At 47.5% G+C, this 17,145-nt stretch overlaps 1 protein-coding gene across 1 annotated transcript in view; it reads right to left on the minus strand.

Moving 5' to 3' along the window:
• The window catches only part of APIP (APAF1 interacting protein), a 64,358-nt gene that overhangs the window by 30,695 nt on the left and 16,518 nt on the right, over positions 1–17,145 (minus strand). The window contains exon 4 of the mRNA XM_068261580.1: positions 1,290–1,407. Within this exon, the coding sequence (XP_068117681.1) occupies positions 1,290–1,407 (118 nt within the window). The remainder of the gene's footprint in view (positions 1–1,289; positions 1,408–17,145) is intronic.

Genomic DNA, 17,145 nt, shown 5'->3' on the forward strand with positions numbered 1-17,145 from the left:
TTGGTGTTCAATCTTCATGCAAGCCCGCTCATAACTGTAATGCTGGGAACACACCTTACGGTTATTTCACTCGATTTCCCATGCAATCGATAATACGAATCAAATCACAGCCAAAATCGGAAGCATTTTTCAGCACACTTGAGCGATTTTATGGGCAGAATCGAGTGTGTTCTCGATCGAAATAGTATAGGACATGTTGAAAATAAACGGTCAAAATGACTACTATCTTATCGCGAGTTGGCACGATCGATGAAGCGGCGTGATTATGTGTACGAAATAGAGGTGTCCAGGGGGCCGCATCAGAGAGCGGTGGCATCAATAGTGGGCGTAATTAGTGGCGAACATAGTAAAAACGGAACAGAAAACGTTCACGTGTGTAGCAGGCGGACGATAAAATTACTGTAGATTTTTGGTTGAGATTCGTACTATCGATCGTACTGGAAATCGGGTGAAAAAAAACGTAACGTGTGTTCCAAGCATAAGTCAGATGTACTGAACACAGCTGCTGTATGTGAAAATCGAATAATCCTGCTCATAGTTCAAGCAAAGCAGGAGGAAACAAATCTAAGGAACAACAGCACCACCTACAGGCTTACAATTAGAATACAATGACAGGCTTACAATTACAGTAGAATTGCTAAAGCAAGACTTGGGATCCACTGGGAGTGATTTTGCATTGCTCGCCATTGGCCAACGATCTGCAAAGTGCTAAATGTGTATTGTTTAATACTGGAACTGTACTGAAATTACATAATGAATAAAATTGTTAATTGTTTATAATAGTTATTTATAGATTATTTAATCAGTGTTTGCCCAATGTAAAATCTTCCCTCTCTCCCCCCGATTTACATTCTTGGTGGTGTTCCTTACTGAGAGTTCTGTGCACAGAGGGAGATACTGCTTGCTTGGCAGTTGGAAACAGCCGTTATTTCCCACAATGCAACGAGGCTCACAGACAGCAAACTGTCAGGACCATGGTCATGACATCACACTGTGGGAGGAGTTTCACCACAATATCAGCCATACAGAGCCCCCTGATGATCCATTGGTGAGAAGGTAAAGATTTCTCGTGGGAAACGGATTATCAGCTACTGATTGGGATGAAGCTCAGTCCCAGGTTCAGGTTTCTTTAAAGATAATACAGGCTGATTCAGGGCTTTCAGTTTACAGTAGGTGTGAATATTTAAATACCTGCATCTGTAATATTAATAATAATAATAGTTTGGATTGCCACATTTAAGTGTAGCCCCTCCCATAGCGGCTGCCTCTGCGTTTCGCCCTGGCCGTACCTCGCATGGTGTAAGCGTTCATGAACAGCGGCGTGCACTGACTCTTCTTCAGGTTCTTGTAAGCCGGGGGGCAGCTGATGTCTCTCTCATCGATGTCGCACACAAACAGGTCGTCCGGCTGCACAAACACAACAACACCCGTTATCAGTACAGCACATAGCTCCCGAATGAGGGACAGTCCCTCTCTCAGAACCCTGTCCCTCTTTCTCCCTCATGTGTCCTTCTGTCCCTCTTTCTCGCTCATTTGTCCCTCTTTCTCCCTCATGTGTCCCTCTTTCTGTCTCATGTGTCCCTCTTTCTCTCTCATGTGTCCCTCTTTCTCCCTCATGTGTCCCTCTGTCCCTCATGTGTCCCTCTGTCAGAATTCTAGAGATTTATTTATGCAGGAAAAGCGGTCATATGTGTATGTTTTAAGTTTCAATGTTCTATGCAAAATTTCATTGTAAACTGCAAAGTTAGAGTACTTTTTTAAAATATTGTTCTGTGACATCTCAGCATATTCCAAGCCGTGAAACTCAATATTATATTATTTTAGTTACAGAGGCTAAAACATTTTTGTTTATGTTACTAAGCATCTTACAAATGTCAAGGTTGTAGATAAGTGTACTGTGTGAAGACTGAAAAGAAGAAGTTTAAAAATCACATTACTGCAGCAAATATAAATATATATATATATATATATATATATATATATATATATATATATATATATATATATATATATATACACAGATTTGCTCAGTTATTACATATACATATTAATAATCAATACAGTCCTTCTAAAGAAGGAGATAATTGTTGTTAAACCTATAATTACACATTAGCTGTGTTCCACAAAGTTGTTTTGATAATGATTGTCCTTTGGAATGTCAATACAAAAAATAATTCTCAGATGTATCTTATTATAAACTTAATGAAGACAAAACGGTAATTTCACCATGTAATCTCGGTGCTAAAACTATCCAATCCCTTAAAGAGAACCAGAGATGATTAAAGAAAAGCTTTTATACATACCTGGGGCTTCCTCCAGCCCCATACGCACGGATCGCTCCCACGCCGCCATCCTCTGCTGCCTCTATCGCCGGTACCGGTCCCGTCATTACCGCCAGTCGGCCGGCGGACGCGGCCGATTCTCCACATCACACAGCGCTCCCTCTATACAAGTGCGCATGAGGCAGCCTACTGCGCAGCCTCATGCGTACGGGTATGGAGGGAGCCCCTGTGATGCGGACAATTAGCCGCGTCCACCGGAAGTGACGGGACCGGTACCGGCGGTTCCAGGAAGCGGAGGAAGGAGGTGTGGGAGCGATCCAGGCTTATGGGGCTGGAAGAAGCCCCAGGTATGTATAAAAGCCTTTTTCTATTTTTAACTAGCGTTCCTCTCTGGTTCCCTTTAAGACTTCCTGTCCATACTCATGGTCTACCAAATCAATAATATATCTAGGTATAAATTTAACTCCAACTATCCCACAAATTTATAGAGAAAACTATGAACCTTGGCTGGCTAAGTTAAAGACACAACTAGAATCTCTTTCTAAGTTAGAATTCTCCTGGCTGGGTAGAACTGCAGCATTTAAGATGATGCTATTACCCCAACTATTATATTTATTTCGCAATTTACCTATACAAGTTCCTAAAATATTCTTCATAACACTCCAAAGGACAATAAACAAGTTTATATTGATGAACAGGTCCTCCAGGTTCTCTGATAAAATCCTAACATTGCAATCTTCAGAATTAGATTTTGGTGTACCGGATATAGAAAAATACTACAAGGCAGTAATCTTAGAAAAGCTTGAAAAATGGGGGAGAAACCGAGAGCCCAATATGGTGCAGTATGTTAATATGGAGAGGTCTGTTGTGAATAAATGAGATGATTATACTCACAAGGGTGGGTGGCCACAAAGGCAACCACTGGACAGGCCGGCGGGGAGAATTGTAACCTGACCCCGCTCAGGTTTAAAAAGTCGCTCTCTGTAGATAGGAGAAAATGGGGATACACCCCTTCACCAAGGGTGGACTAGATAATATTGAAATACGATAACAGAGGCGCCAAGCAGAATAAAATTAGTTAAAATTATTAAAAAGGGGGAAGTGGGTGGACTCACCTCCCTTCTGGAAAAAATGGCCGGACAATGGACAGGTTACTTACAGTCTAAAGTAACATTTATTAGTAACTCCAAAAGTGCAACGCGTTTCACGGGTAACAGTCCCGCTTCTTCAGGCAAACGATTTTTGGAGGATGCAAATTTTGCACCCTCCAAAAATTGTTTGCCTGAAGAAGCGGGACTGTTACTCGTGAAACGCGTTGCACTTTTGGAGCTCATAATAAATGATACTTTAGACTGTAAGTAACCTGTCCATTGTCCGGCCATTTTTTTCAGAAGGGAGGTGAGTCCACCCACTTCCCCCCTTTTAACAATTTTAACTAATTTTATTCTGCTTGGCTCCTCTGTTATCGTATTTCAATATTAGAACAGTCTAGAGCAATCTGGATTAATGATACTACCAGACAATGGCTAGTTTTGGGATAAGACCAAATCTCTACCATATCGTACAAATCGTTCTTAGAATCAAGAATAGTCTGGAAAACTTCCAAACAGCCATCAAACCCCATTATTAAAAATACAATAAAGGTCTGGAAAGAGCTGATAGAGCAAATTAAAGATGAACCAATCTCATCCATACTCCCTACACCGTTACAAAACCTATCATTCACCATCAATAATTCAGACCTGGAAAACTGGATTGAATTGGGTATTGATACCGTGGATAAGATGTTCATCATTTGTGAATTAAGATCCTTTGAAGAAATCTCTAAGATTGATTATATTCCAGATTCTGATAAACATAAATTTCTTAGTGTTCAAAAATTTCTCAAAAAACAAAATCCAAATCCTATATCCCTCACTCCTCAAATTAGGCGGAGAAAACTCACTTACAAGGAACCTCAATATTCTATAAAACTTTATTAGCTGTTAAAAATGACATACCCAGATGGCAAATGAAGAGATGGCAAGAAGACATAACTCAGGAAGATTGGGAGTTAGCATTAAGATCCCTAAAAAAAGACATCACATTGCATATCCCATCATGAAAATCTGATGAAAATAGTATGGCAGTGGTACATGACACCGGAATAAATTGCAAGGTTCAAAAGCAAAACATCACATCTATGGTGGAGAAATTGTAACCAAAAAGGTTCCCTGGAGCATATATTGTGGTTTTGTCCTAGAATACAACCTCTTTGGGAAGAGAGAGGGATATTTTTGAAGAAATTACCTCTGTTCCTCACTCATATACCCCCAAGCCTGGCACTTTTACAAATAAAATCCATAGACTTGCCTCCTAGAGAGAGAGACTGGTTATTAAAGGGAACCTTAACTGAGGGTAAAGAGTTTCCCTTACCTGGGGCTATTACCAGCCCCCTGCAGCAGTCCTGTGCCCTTGGAGCTGCTCTGGAATCCTCCGGCAGCCATGCGTATTATTGGACGCATTCCCTACTGCAATTAGCGCTGTTGCGGACCGCAACGCGTACAAAAATAGATATGCGGCAACGCGTATTTTTGTACGCGTTGCGGTCCGCAACAACGCTAATTGCAGTAGGGAATGAGTCCAATAATACGCATGGCGGCCGGCCGACTGGTGAGTCGTCAAAAACAAAACTAAGTGACAGCGGGGGACCGGAGGCTTCCAGAGCAGCTCCGAGGGCACAGGACTGCTGCAGGGGGCTGGTTATAGCCCCAGGTAAGTGAAACTCTTTACCCCCCATTCAGTTAAGGTTCCCTTTAAAGAGACACTGAAGCGAGAATAATTCTCGCTTCAGAGCTCATAGTTAGCAGGGGCATGTGTGCCCCTGCTAAAACGCAGCTATCCTGCGGCTAAACGGGGGTCCCTTCACCCCCAAACCCCTCCCCCCCGCAAAATCAACGACCAAATTTGTCGTAGATTTTGCTGCTCTTCAGGCAGGGCTAACGGCTGCAGCCCTGCCTCTCAGCACCGTCTTTTAGCAGCGCATCGCCGCCTCTCCCCCGCCCCTCTCAGTGAAGGAAGACTGAGAGGGGCGAGGGAGAGGCGGAGATACGCGCTGACAGACACGCGTGGGGCAGGGCTGCGGCCGTTAGCCCTGCCTGAATGCGTAAGTGATCCCCGGTTGCACGGAGGGGATTTCGGGGGGTCAGGGACCCCCGTTTAGCCGCGGGATAGCGGCGGTTTAGCAGGGGCACGCATGCCCCTGCTAACTATGAGCTCTGAAGCGAGATTTATTCTCGCTTCAGACTCTCTTTAAGTAATCATGTCTTGACAGCAACAAGAATAGCAATTATTGATAATTGGAAATCCCCTTATAGTCCTACCTTGGAAGAAATACTGAAAAAAGTTGATCTAAATCTTAAAGAGACTCTGTAACATTAAAAAGATCCCCTGGGCGGTACTCACCTCGGGTGGGGGAAGCCTCCGGATCCTAATGAGGCTTCCCACGCCGTCCTCTGTCCCACGGGGGTCTCGCCGCAGCCCTCCGAACAGCCGGCGACTGTGCCGACTGTCAGTTCAATATTTACCTTTGCTGGCTCCAGCGGGGGCGCTGTGGCGACTTTCTGCACGGAAATAGACGGAAATACCCGATCTCCGTCGGGTCCGCTCTACTGCGCAGGCGCCGGAAACTTGCGCCTGCGCAGTAGAGCAGACCCGACGATGATCGGGTATTTCCGCCTACTTCGGCGCCGAGAGGCATCAGAGCGCCTGCGCAGGAGCCAGGAAGGTAAATATTGCGTCACGGCTGTACGGAGGGCTACAGCGAGACCCCCGAGGGACGCAGGACGGCGTGGGAAGCCTCATTAGGATCCTGAGGCTTCCCCCACCCGAGGTGAGTACCCCCCAGGGGCCGTTTTGTCGTTACAGTTCCTCTTTAAGGCAGAAAAGTCTTGGGTGTTAGATGTGGCAGTTTACAGGCCTTTCTCAGTAAGGCAAGTCTCTGGCCAACTATACACCCCCTATCCAAACTTTCGGAAGTATGAGAACTAATTTAACCTCTCACCTACACTAACCCCTTACTCTGCTTGAATTACATTGTACGGCATACACACTGTTGTAACCATGCATTCAGAGCAAGTCCTGTTGGACATTCTTTAGTTATGTTTATACTGTTTTGTTTATACTGTTTGTTTCTGTTCTACTGCAAAGGAAGGGATACCTAAGTATCACCCACACCTATGACATATCTTCTTAGTAGACATTTAGGTTGATCTACAAATCTTCAAGGTTGCAGTAAATCTCTAGTAAGATGGATGTGACTCTTGCTATCTCAGTAGGGTGGATTAAATTCCCCCATTTACCAAGAGCTTCTGCTCCATTTGGATAGCATGTCTACAACTATGCTAATATATGATAAACTATTTGGTTGTACAGAATTCAACATATAATCAAGCTCTGTATTGTTGTTTGGTTCACTATACATGCGACTTTAATGTAAAAAGATGTCATATTTCCATGACTTTGTTATTCTTTTTTGAAAAATTCAATAAAAATTATTGGAACAGGAATGTCAATACAAGTTTGTAAGGTTTTTCTATAGTCCCGTATTTAGGACAATTATGCCACCTGGCGGCTTCATAGTCTTATAATTAATATTATTAATACAGCTTGATATTTACATGATAAAATAGAGACATCTGCCGGAGGAAAGGCAAATATATAGAACATGATTTTATATTATTACATTTTAATGTGCAATTATATCTTATATTATTGTTTTAAGAAGAATTATATAATAAGCTTTATATTTAAATAAGAATATTAGAAGCCCTGTATGTTTCAATAAGCCTTAAATTGCTAAAGACTCTTTACAGTGTTACAGTGTCAACCTGACCAATCTTATGTCTGAAAAAGGCCAGAAACATTCCAAACTAATTAGCAGAAGGACACGTTATCAGAAATGCATCATGAATGACATTGCTTAATGTTTAAAAGTCCAATGTCTGGGGCAAATAAGTCAACCAGCAGGCAAGATGGCTGGTGACGTCCATTTTTAATTAACGGCGTCAGAAATGACCTAATCAGAACGTGTAAACATTTCAAACCTACGTAGGTTCTCACAGTTAAGATAATTAAGGTATTCAAAACAAAAAAAAGTGTTATGGGTATTTTAAATGTCAAAGATAGCAAGCTACGCACAGAAGTTTCAGCCAATCAGAACCTGGGATTTAGGGAAATTCCAGATTAGGCAGCCATATTGCATCCAATCACTATAAAAGTAGGAGCTGAAAGCTCATAATTTGCACAAGCCTACCAATCTCCTGAGAAGACACACGAGGCAGAAGCTACCCTCCCACACGTGGTTCTGCATGCTGAAGAGATGACAGAGAAGGTGTAATATGCTTAATATTCTGGTGATTTACTTTATTCATTTTCAACATTAAGTTCTGTTAAGATGTTAGATAGAAGTTTTTTTAGAAGCTATTTTTTATGATATTTCTTTAAGAAGATTACTACAAGTCTTACACAGCTATTAGATACAAAGCTATTGATACAGATGAGACTACTTTTGATCTTATTCTACATAACACAACTGTTATATTCTTTCTTGATTGTACTTGGCTATAAAAGCCTTGATGAGATGAAATACTGTTATAAGGAAACACTACTTGCAACTGTTCATATTTGTATATATGCTGTATGATAAGCAAATACAATTTTTTATATAAATCATATACTGAGTGCTCTGATTCATTTCAAGGTACACCATCAAGCTATAATTACTGTTATAGAGGGTTCAGACCCCACTATGCCGGGTTTAAGTGATAGCAACGCTTTAAGGGCTGGTGCTTTACTGAGTTAGCAATCATGAAAAAGGCAAAAACCACTCTGGTTTTTGACACCTCTTTCTCCCTCATTTGTCCCTCTTTCTCTCTCATGTGTCCCTCTTTCTCCCTCATGTGTCCCTCTTTCTCCCTCATGTGTTCCTCTTTCTCTCTCATGTGTCCCTCTTTCTCCCTCATGTGTCCCTCTTTCTCCCTCATGTGTCCCTCTTTCTCCCTCATGTGTCCCTCTTTCTCCCTCATGTGTCCCTCTTTCTCCCTCATGTGTCCCTCTTTCTCCCTCATGTGTCCCTCTTTCTCTCTCATGTGTCCCTCTTTCTCTCTCATGTGTCCCTCTTTCTCCCTCATGTGTCCCTCTTTCTCCCTCATGTGTCCCTCTTTCTCCCTCATGTGTCCCTCTTTCTCCCTCATGTGTCCCTCTTTCTCCCTCATGTGTCCCTCTTTCTCTCTCATGTGTCCCTCTTTCTCCCTCATGTGTCCCTCTTTCTCTCTCATGTGTCCCTCTTTCTCCCTCATGTGTCCCTCTTTCTCCCTCATGTGTCCCTCTTTCTCCCTCATGTGTCCCTCTTTCTCCCTCATGTGTCCCTCTTTCTCTCTCATGTGTCCCTCTTTCTCCCTCATGTGTCCCTCTTTCTCTCTCATGTGTCCCTCTTTCTCTCTCATGTGTCCCTCTTTCTCCCTCATGTGTCCCTCTTTCTCTCTCATGTGTCCCTCTTTCTCCCTCATGTGTCCCTCTTTCTCTCTCATGTGTCCCTCTTTCTCCCTCATGTGTCCCTCTTTCTCCCTCATGTGTCCCTCTTTCTCCCTCATGTGTCCCTCTTTCTCCCTTATGTGTCCCTCTTTCTCTCTCATGTGTCCCTCTTTCTCCCTCATGTGTCCCTCTTTCTCTCTCATGTGTCCCTCTTTCTCTCTCATGTGTCCCTCTTTCTCCCTCATGTGTCCCTCTTTCTCCCTCATGTGTCCCTCTTTCTCCCTTATGTGTCCCTCTTTCTCTCTCATGTGTCCCTCTTTCTCCCTCATGTGTCCCTCTTTCTCTCTCATGTGTCCCTCTTTCTCCCTCATGTGTCCCTCTTTCTCTCTCATGTGTCCCTCTTTCTCTCTCATGTGTCCCTCTTTCTCTCTCATGTGTCCCTCTTTCTCTCTCATGTGTCCCTCTTTCTCCCTCATGTGTCCCTCTTTCTCTCATGTGTCCCTCTTTCTCCCTCATGTGTCCCTCTTTCTCTCTCATGTGTCCCTCTGTCTCCCTCATGTGTCCCTCTTTCTCTCTCATGTGTCCCTCTTTCTCCCTCATGTGTCCCTCTTTCTCCCTCATGTGTCCCTCTTTCTCTCTCATGTGTCCCTCTTTCTCTCTCATGTGTCCCTCTTTCTCCCTCATGTGTCCCTCTTTCTCCCTCATGTGTCCCTCTTTCTCTCTCATGTGTCCCTCTTTCTCTCTCATGTGTCCCTCTTTCTCCCTCATGTGTCCCTCTTTCTCCCTCATGTGTCCCTCTTTCTCTCTCATGTGTCCCTCTTTCTCCCTCATGTGTCCCTCTTTCTCTCTCATGTGTCCCTCTTTCTCTCTCATGTGTCCCTCTTTCTCCCTCATGTGTCCCTCTTTCTCCCTCATGTGTCCCTCTTTCTCCCTCATGTGTCCCTCTTTCTCCCTCATGTGTCCCTCTTTCTCTCTCATGTGTCCCTCTTTCTCCCTCATGTGTCCCTCTTTCTCTCTTATGTGTCCCTCTTTCTCTCTCATGTGTCCCTCTTTCTCCCTCATGTGTCCCTCTTTCTCCCTCATGTGTCCCTCTTTCTCCCTTATGTGTCCCTCTTTCTCTCTCATGTGTCCCTCTTTCTCCCTCATGTGTCCCTCTTTCTCTCTCATGTGTCCCTCTTTCTCTCTCATGTGTCCCTCTTTCTCCCTCATGTGTCCCTCTTTCTCCCTCATGTGTCCCTCTTTCTCCCTCATGTGTCCCTCTCTCTCTCTCATGTGTCCCTCTTTCTCCCTCATGTGTCCCTCTTTCTCCCTCATGTGTCCCTCTTTCTCCCTCATGTGTCCCTCTTTCTCCCTCATGTGTCCCTCTTTCTCTCTCATGTGTCCCTCTTTCTCTCTCATGTGTCCCTCTTTCTCCCTCATGTGTCCCTCTTTCTCCCTCATTTGTCCCTCTTTCTCCCTCATGTGTCCCTCTTTCTCCCTCATGTGTCCCTCTTTCTCCCTCATGTGTCCCTCTTTCTCCCTCATGTGTCCCTCTTTCTCCCTCATGTGTCCCTCTTTCTCCCTCATGTGTCCCTCTTTCTCCCTCATGTGTCCCTCTTTCTCTCTCATGTGTCCCTCTTTCTCCCTCATGTGTCCCTCTTTCTCCCTCATGTGTCCCTCTTTCTCCCTCATGTGTCCCTCTTTCTCTCTCATGTGTCCCTCTTTCTCCCTCATGTGTCCCTCTTTCTCCCTCATGTGTCCCTCTTTCTCCCTCATGTGTCCCTCTTTCTCTCTCATGTGTCCCTCTTTCTCCCTCATGTGTCCCTCTTTCTCCCTCATGTGTCCCTCTTTCTCTCTCATGTGTCCCTCTTTCTCCCTCATGTGTTCCTCTTTCTCCCTCATGTGTCCCTCTTTCTCTCTCATGTGTCCCTCTTTCTCCCTCATGTGTCCCTCTTTCTCCCTCATGTGTCCCTCTTTCTCCCTCATGTGTCCCTCTTTCTCCCTCATGTGTCCCTCTTTCTCCCTCATGTGTCCCTCTTTCTACCTCATGTGTCCCTCTTTCTCCCTCATGTGTCCCTCTTTCTCTCTCATGTGTCCCTCTTTCTACCTCATGTGTCCCTCTTTCTACCTCATGTGTCCCTCTTTCTCCCTCATGTGTCCCTTTCTCCCTCATGTGTCCCTCTTTCTCTCTCATGTGTCCCTCTTTCTCCCTCATGTGTCCCTCTTTCTCTCTCATGTGTCCCTCTTTCTCCCTCATGTGTCCCTCTTTCTCCCTCATGTGTCCCTCTTTCTCCCTCATGTGTCCCTCTTTCTCTCTCATGTGTCCCTCTTTCTCCCTCATGTGTCCCTCTTTCTCCCTCATGTGTCCCTCTTTCTCCCTCATGTGTCCCTCTTTCTCTCTCATGTGTCCCTCTTTCTCCCTCATGTGTCCCTCTTTCTCTCTCATGTGTCCCTCTTTCTCCCTCATGTGTCCCTCTTTCTCTCTCATGTGTCCCTCTTTCTCCCTCATGTGTCCCTCTTTCTCTCTCATGTGTCCCTCTTTCTCTCTCATGTGTCCCTCTTTCTCCCTCATGTGTCCCTCTTTCTCCCTCATGTGTCCCTCTTTCTCCCTCATGTGTCCCTCTTTCTCTCTCATGTGTCCCTCTTTCTCCCTCATGTGTCCCTCTTTCTCTCTCATGTGTCCCTCTTTCTCCCTCATGTGTCCCTCTTTCTCTCTCATGTGTCCCTCTTTCTCTCTCATGTGTCCCTCTTTCTCCCTCATGTGTCCCTCTTTCTCCCTCATGTGTCCCTCTTTCTCCCTCATGTGTCCCTCTTTCTCTCTCATGTGTCCCTCTTTCTCCCTCATGTGTCCCTCTTTCTCCCTCATGTGTCCCTCTTTCTCCCTCATGTGTCCCTCTTTCTCCCTCATGTGTCCCTCTTTCTCCCTCATGTGTCCCTCTTTCTCCCTCATGTGTCCCTCTTTCTCTCTCATGTGTCCCTCTTTCTCCCTCATGTGTCCCTCTTTCTCCCTCATGTGTCCCTCTTTCTCCCTCATGTGTCCCTCTTTCTCTCTCATGTGTCCCTCTTTCTCCCTCATGTGTCCCTCTTTCTCCCTCATGTGTCCCTCTTTCTCTCTCATGTGTCCCTCTTTCTCTCTCATGTGTCCCTCTTTCTCCCTCATGTGTCCCTCTTTCTCCCTCATGTGTCCCTCTTTCTCTCTCATGTGTCCCTCTTTCTACCTCATTTGTCTCTCTTTCTCCCTCATGTGTCCCTCATTCTCCCTCATGTGTCCCTCATTCCCTCTTTCTCCCTCATGTGTCCCTCTTTCTCTCTCATGTGTCCCTCTTTCTCTCTCATGTGTCCCTCTTTCTACCTCATTTGTCTCTCTTTCTCCCTCATGTGTCCCTCATTCCCTCTTTCTCCCTCATGTGTCCCTCTTTCTCTCTCATGTGTCCCTCTTTCTACCTCATTTGTCTCTCTTTCTCCCTCATGTGTCCCTCATTCCCTCTTTCTCCCTCATGTGTCTGTAATGATCTGTAACAGCTCTAACAGCACAGTAGTCAGTATTTTATTCAGAGTGTGATCACACGTGTTTTTAGTGCACAGTAACACAGGAGTACTCCTATGTGATAGCCCTTAGCTGTAGGGACTATCACTAGGTAGAGTGGTCGTACAGGCAATATCGGTAACAGATCGGTCAGGAGGCAGTACAGAATCGTCAGGCAAAGGCGTAGTGATAAAACAGGCAAAAGGTCGGTAACAGGTCAGATGAGCGAAGGTACAAAATCAGGAGGCAATATCAGAGTCGGGGTCGGCAACAAACAGATAGGCAGAGTACAGAATCAAGAGGCAGAGGGCGGAGTCAAGAGTAACAGGCAAAGAGTCATACACAGATAATCAATACAATAATGAATATTACTTTTACAACTATCAATAATATTCCTAGCTATGTGTGAATCCCCGGGGTCCTGCCGGATCAAACACACTGGGAACTGACTAAGGTCTGAGAGCTTAACCGCAAAGTATCAGCAACAGCAGACAATGAGCTACTGACAGCTCGGGTCTTAAATACAGACAGGTAACCCCGCAGTTCCGCCCAGCGCACTTCAGCCAATCAGGAGCGGTGATCGGTCCTGTCATGTCAGCTGATCGGCCGGTCAGCTGACCCGCCTCCTCAAAGCATAAAGTTCCTGTCTCCTGGCGCGCGTGTGCTGCTCTACTGAGCTGTACCCTGGAGAGACCTGTCCTGCCTGACGGAAATGACTGAGAAGACGCGGCGAGATCCGCGGTCGCGTCAGACGCGGAAGCAGCGGCCTCACCGCTCGCTTCCGCGGAGGTAACTACCAAACTCCTAACAGTGTCCCTCTTTCTCTCTTTCTCCCTCTGTCCCTCATTTGTCCCTTTTTCTCCCTAATTTGTCCCTCTTTCAGGGCTTATGTACAGATTTGTGTAGTTTTCTGCTGAAAATGTGACTCTAAACTTTATTCCAATCAATTAGCACAAAAACTACTGATGATAGAAAGGACATATATATATATATATATATATATATATATATATATATATATATATATATATATATATATATATATATATATATATCTCAATTAATTCTGATAAGTAGCAATAAAGTTATTGGCGAATGAATGGGAGGTGAACGTTGCTCAGATGCATGTGGTTTTCGACACTGTGGGGCTGAACCGGTTAATACAATTTTAGTTGTTCCCTTCATACAAGACACAACATTTAAATTGCGCTTTTCTCCTGTTAGACTCAAAGCGCCAGATTTGCAGCCACTAGGGGGTGCTCTATAGGCAGTAGCAGTGTTAGGCCAGAGCTGCAGCCACTAGGGGGCGCTCTATGGGCAGTAGCAGTGTTAAAGCAGAGCTGCAGCCACTAGGGGGCGCTCTATAGGCAGTAGCACTGTTAGGCCAGAGCTGCAGCCACTAGGGGCGCTCTATAGGCAGTAGCAGTGTTAGGCCAGAGCTGCAGCCACTAGGGCGCGCTCTATAGGCAGTAGCAGTGTTAGGCCAGAGCTGCAGCCACTAGGGGGCGCTCTATAGGCAGTAGCAGTGTTAGGCCAGAGCTGCAGCCACTAGGGGGAGCTCTATAGGCAGTAGCAGTGTTAGGCCAGAGCTGCAGCCACTAGGGGCGCTCTATAGGCAGTAGCAGTGTTAGGCCAGAGCTGCAGCCACTAGGGCGCGCTCTATAGGCAGTAGCAGTGTTAGGCCAGAGCTGCAGCCACTAGGGGGCGCTCTATAGGCAGTAGCAGTGTTAGGCCAGAGCTGCAGTCACTAGGGGGGCTCTATAGGCAGTAGCAGTGTTAGGCCAGAGCTGCAGCCACTAGGGGGCGCTCTATAGGCAGTAGCAGTGTTAGGCCAGAGCTGCAGCCACTAGGGGGCGCTCTATAGGCAGTAGCAGTGTTAGGCCAGAGCTGCAGCCACTAGGGGGCGCTCTATAGGCAGTAGCAGTGTTAGGCCAGAGCTGCAGCCACTAGGGGGGGCTCTATAGACAGTAGCAGTGTTAGGCCAGAGCTGCAGTCACTAGGGTGCGCTCTATACGCAGTAGCAGTGTTAGGCCAGAGCTGCAGCCACTAGGGGGAGCTCTATAGGCAGTGGCAGTGTTAGGCTAGAGCTGAAGCCACTAGGGGGCGCTCTATAGGCAGTAGCAGTGTTAGGCCAGAGCTAAAGCCCCTAGTGGGCACTCTATAGGTAGTAGCAGTGTTAGGCCAGAGCTGCAGCCACTAGGGTGAGCTCTATAGGCAGTTGCAGTGTTAGGCCAGAGCTGCAGCCACTAGGAGGCTCTCTATAGGCAGTAGCAGTGTTAGGCCAGAGCTGCAGCCACTAGGGGGCACTCTATAGGCAGTAGCAGTGTTAGGCTAGAGCTGCAGCCACTAGGGGGCGCTCTATAGGCAGTGGCAGTGTTAGGCCAGAGCTGCAGCCACTAGGGGGTGCTCTATAGGCAGTAGCAGTATTACGCCAGAGCTACAGTCACTAGGGGGCGCTCTATAGGCAGTAGCAGTGTTAGGCCAGAGCTGCAGCCACTAGGGGGTGCTCTAAAGGCAGTAGCAGTGTAAGGCCAGAGCTGCAGCCACTAGGGGAGCTCTATAGGCAGTAGCAGTGTTAGGCCAGAGCTGCAGCCACTAGGGGGCGCTCTATAGGCAGTAGCAGTATTAGGCAAGAGCTGCAGCCACTAGGGGGCGCTCTATAGGCAGTAGCAGTGTTAGGCCAGAGCTGCAGCCACTAGGGGTAGCTCTACAGGCAGTAGCAGTGTTAGGCCAGAGCTGCAGCCACTAGGTGAGCTCTATAGGCAGTAGCAGTGAGAAGCCACAGCTGCAGCCACTAGGGGGCGCTCTATAGGCAGTAGCAGTGTTAGGCCAGAGCTGCAGCCACTAGGGGGGGGCGCTCTATAGGCAGTAGCAGTGAGAGGCCACATCTGCAGCCACTAGCGGGCGCTCTATAGACAGTAGCAGTGTTAGGCCAGAGCTGCAGTCACTAGGGGGAGCTCTATAGGCAGTGGCAGTGTTAGGCTAGAGCTGAAGCCACTAGGGGGCATTCTATAGGCAGTAGCAGTGTTAGGCCAGAGCTGCAGCCCCTAGTGGGCACTCTATAGGTAGTAGCAGTGTTAGGCCAGAGCTGCAGCCACTAGGGGGCGCTCTATAGGCAGTAGCAGTGTTAGGCCAGAGCTGCAGCCACTAGGAGGCTCTCTATAGGCAGTAGCAGTGTTAGGCCAGAGCTGCAGCCACTAGGGGAGCTCTATAGGCAGTAGCAGTGTTAGGCCAGAGCTGCAGCCACTAGGGGGCGCTCTATAGGCAGTAGCAGTATTAGGCAAGAGCTGCAGCCACTAGGGGGCGCTCTATAGGCAGTAGCAGTGTTAGGCCAGAGCTGCAGCCACTAGGGGCGCTCTATAGGCAGTAGCAGTGTTAGGCCAGAGCTGCAGCCACAGAGGTAGCTCTACAGGCAGTAGCAGTGTCAGGCCAGAGCTGCAGCCACTAGGGGAGCTCTATAGGCAGTAGCAGTGAGAAGCCACAGCTGCAGCCACTAGGGAGCGCTCTATAGGCAGTAGCAGTGTTAGGCCAGAGCTGAAGCCACTAGGGGCGCTCTATAGGCAGTAGCAGTGTTAGGCCAGAGCTGCAGCCACTAGGGGGGGGGCGCTCTATAGGCAGTAGCAGTGAGCGGCCACAGCTGCAGCCACTAGGGGGCGCTCTATAGGCAGTAGCAGTTTTAGGCCAGAGCTGCAGCCACTAGTGGTGCTCTATAGGCAGTAGCAGTGTTAGGCCAGAGCTGCAGCCACTAGGGGGCGCTCTATAGGCAGTAGCAGTGTTAGGCCACAGCTGCAGCCACTAGGGGGCTCTATATAGGCAGTAGCAGTGTTAGGCCAGAGCTGCAGCCCCTAGTGGGCACTCTATAGGTAGTAGCAGTGTTAGGCCAGAGCTGCAGCCACTAGGGTGAGCTCTATAGGCAGTGGCAGTGTTAGGCCAGAGCTGCAGCCACTAGGGGGGGCTCTATAGACAGTAGCAGTGTTAGGCCAGAGCTGCAGTCACTAGGGTGCGCTCTATACGCAGTAGCAGTGTTAGGCCAGAGCTGCAGCCACTAGGGGGAGCTCTATAGGCAGTGGCAGTGTTAGGCTAGAGCTGAAGCCACTAGGGGGCGCTCTATAGGCAGTAGCAGTGTTAGGCCAGAGCTGCAGCCCCTAGTGGGCACTCTATAGGTAGTAGCAGTGTTAGGCCAGAGCTGCAGCCACTAGGGTGAGCTCTATAGGCAGTGGCAGTGTTAGGCCAGAGCTGCAGCCACTAGGAGGCTCTCTATAGGCAGTAGCAGTGTTAGGCCAGAGCTGCAGCCACTAGGGGGCACTCTATAGGCAGTAGCAGTGTTAGGCTAGAGCTGCAGCCACTAGGGGGCGCTCTATAGGCAGTGGCAGTGTTAGGCCAGAGCTGCAGCCACTAGGGGGTGCTCTATAGGCAGTAGCAGTATTACGCCAGAGCTACAGTCACTAGGGGGCGCTCTATAGGCAGTAGCAGTGTTAGGCCAGAGCTGCAGCCACTAGGGGGTGCTCTAAAGGCAGTAGCAGTGTAAGGCCAGAGCTGCAGCCACTAGGGGAGCTCTATAGGCAGTAGCAGTGTTAGGCCAGAGCTGCAGCCACTAGGGGGCGCTCTATAGGCAGTAGCAGTATTAGGCAAGAGCTGCAGCCACTAGGGGGCGCTCTATAGGCAGTAGCAGTGTTAGGCCAGAGCTGGAGCCAGTAGGGGCGCTCTATAGGCAGTAGCAGTGTTAGGCCAGAGCTGCAGCCACTAGGGGTAGCTCTACAGGCAGTAGCAGTGTTAGGCCAGAGCTGCAGCCACTAGGTGAGCTCTATAGGCAGTAGCAGTGAGAAGCCACAGCTGCAGCCACTA

Source organism: Hyperolius riggenbachi, chromosome 11, assembly GCF_040937935.1.
Source record: "Hyperolius riggenbachi isolate aHypRig1 chromosome 11, aHypRig1.pri, whole genome shotgun sequence".
In the NCBI taxonomy this organism is placed as follows: Eukaryota; Metazoa; Chordata; class Amphibia; order Anura; family Hyperoliidae; genus Hyperolius; species Hyperolius riggenbachi.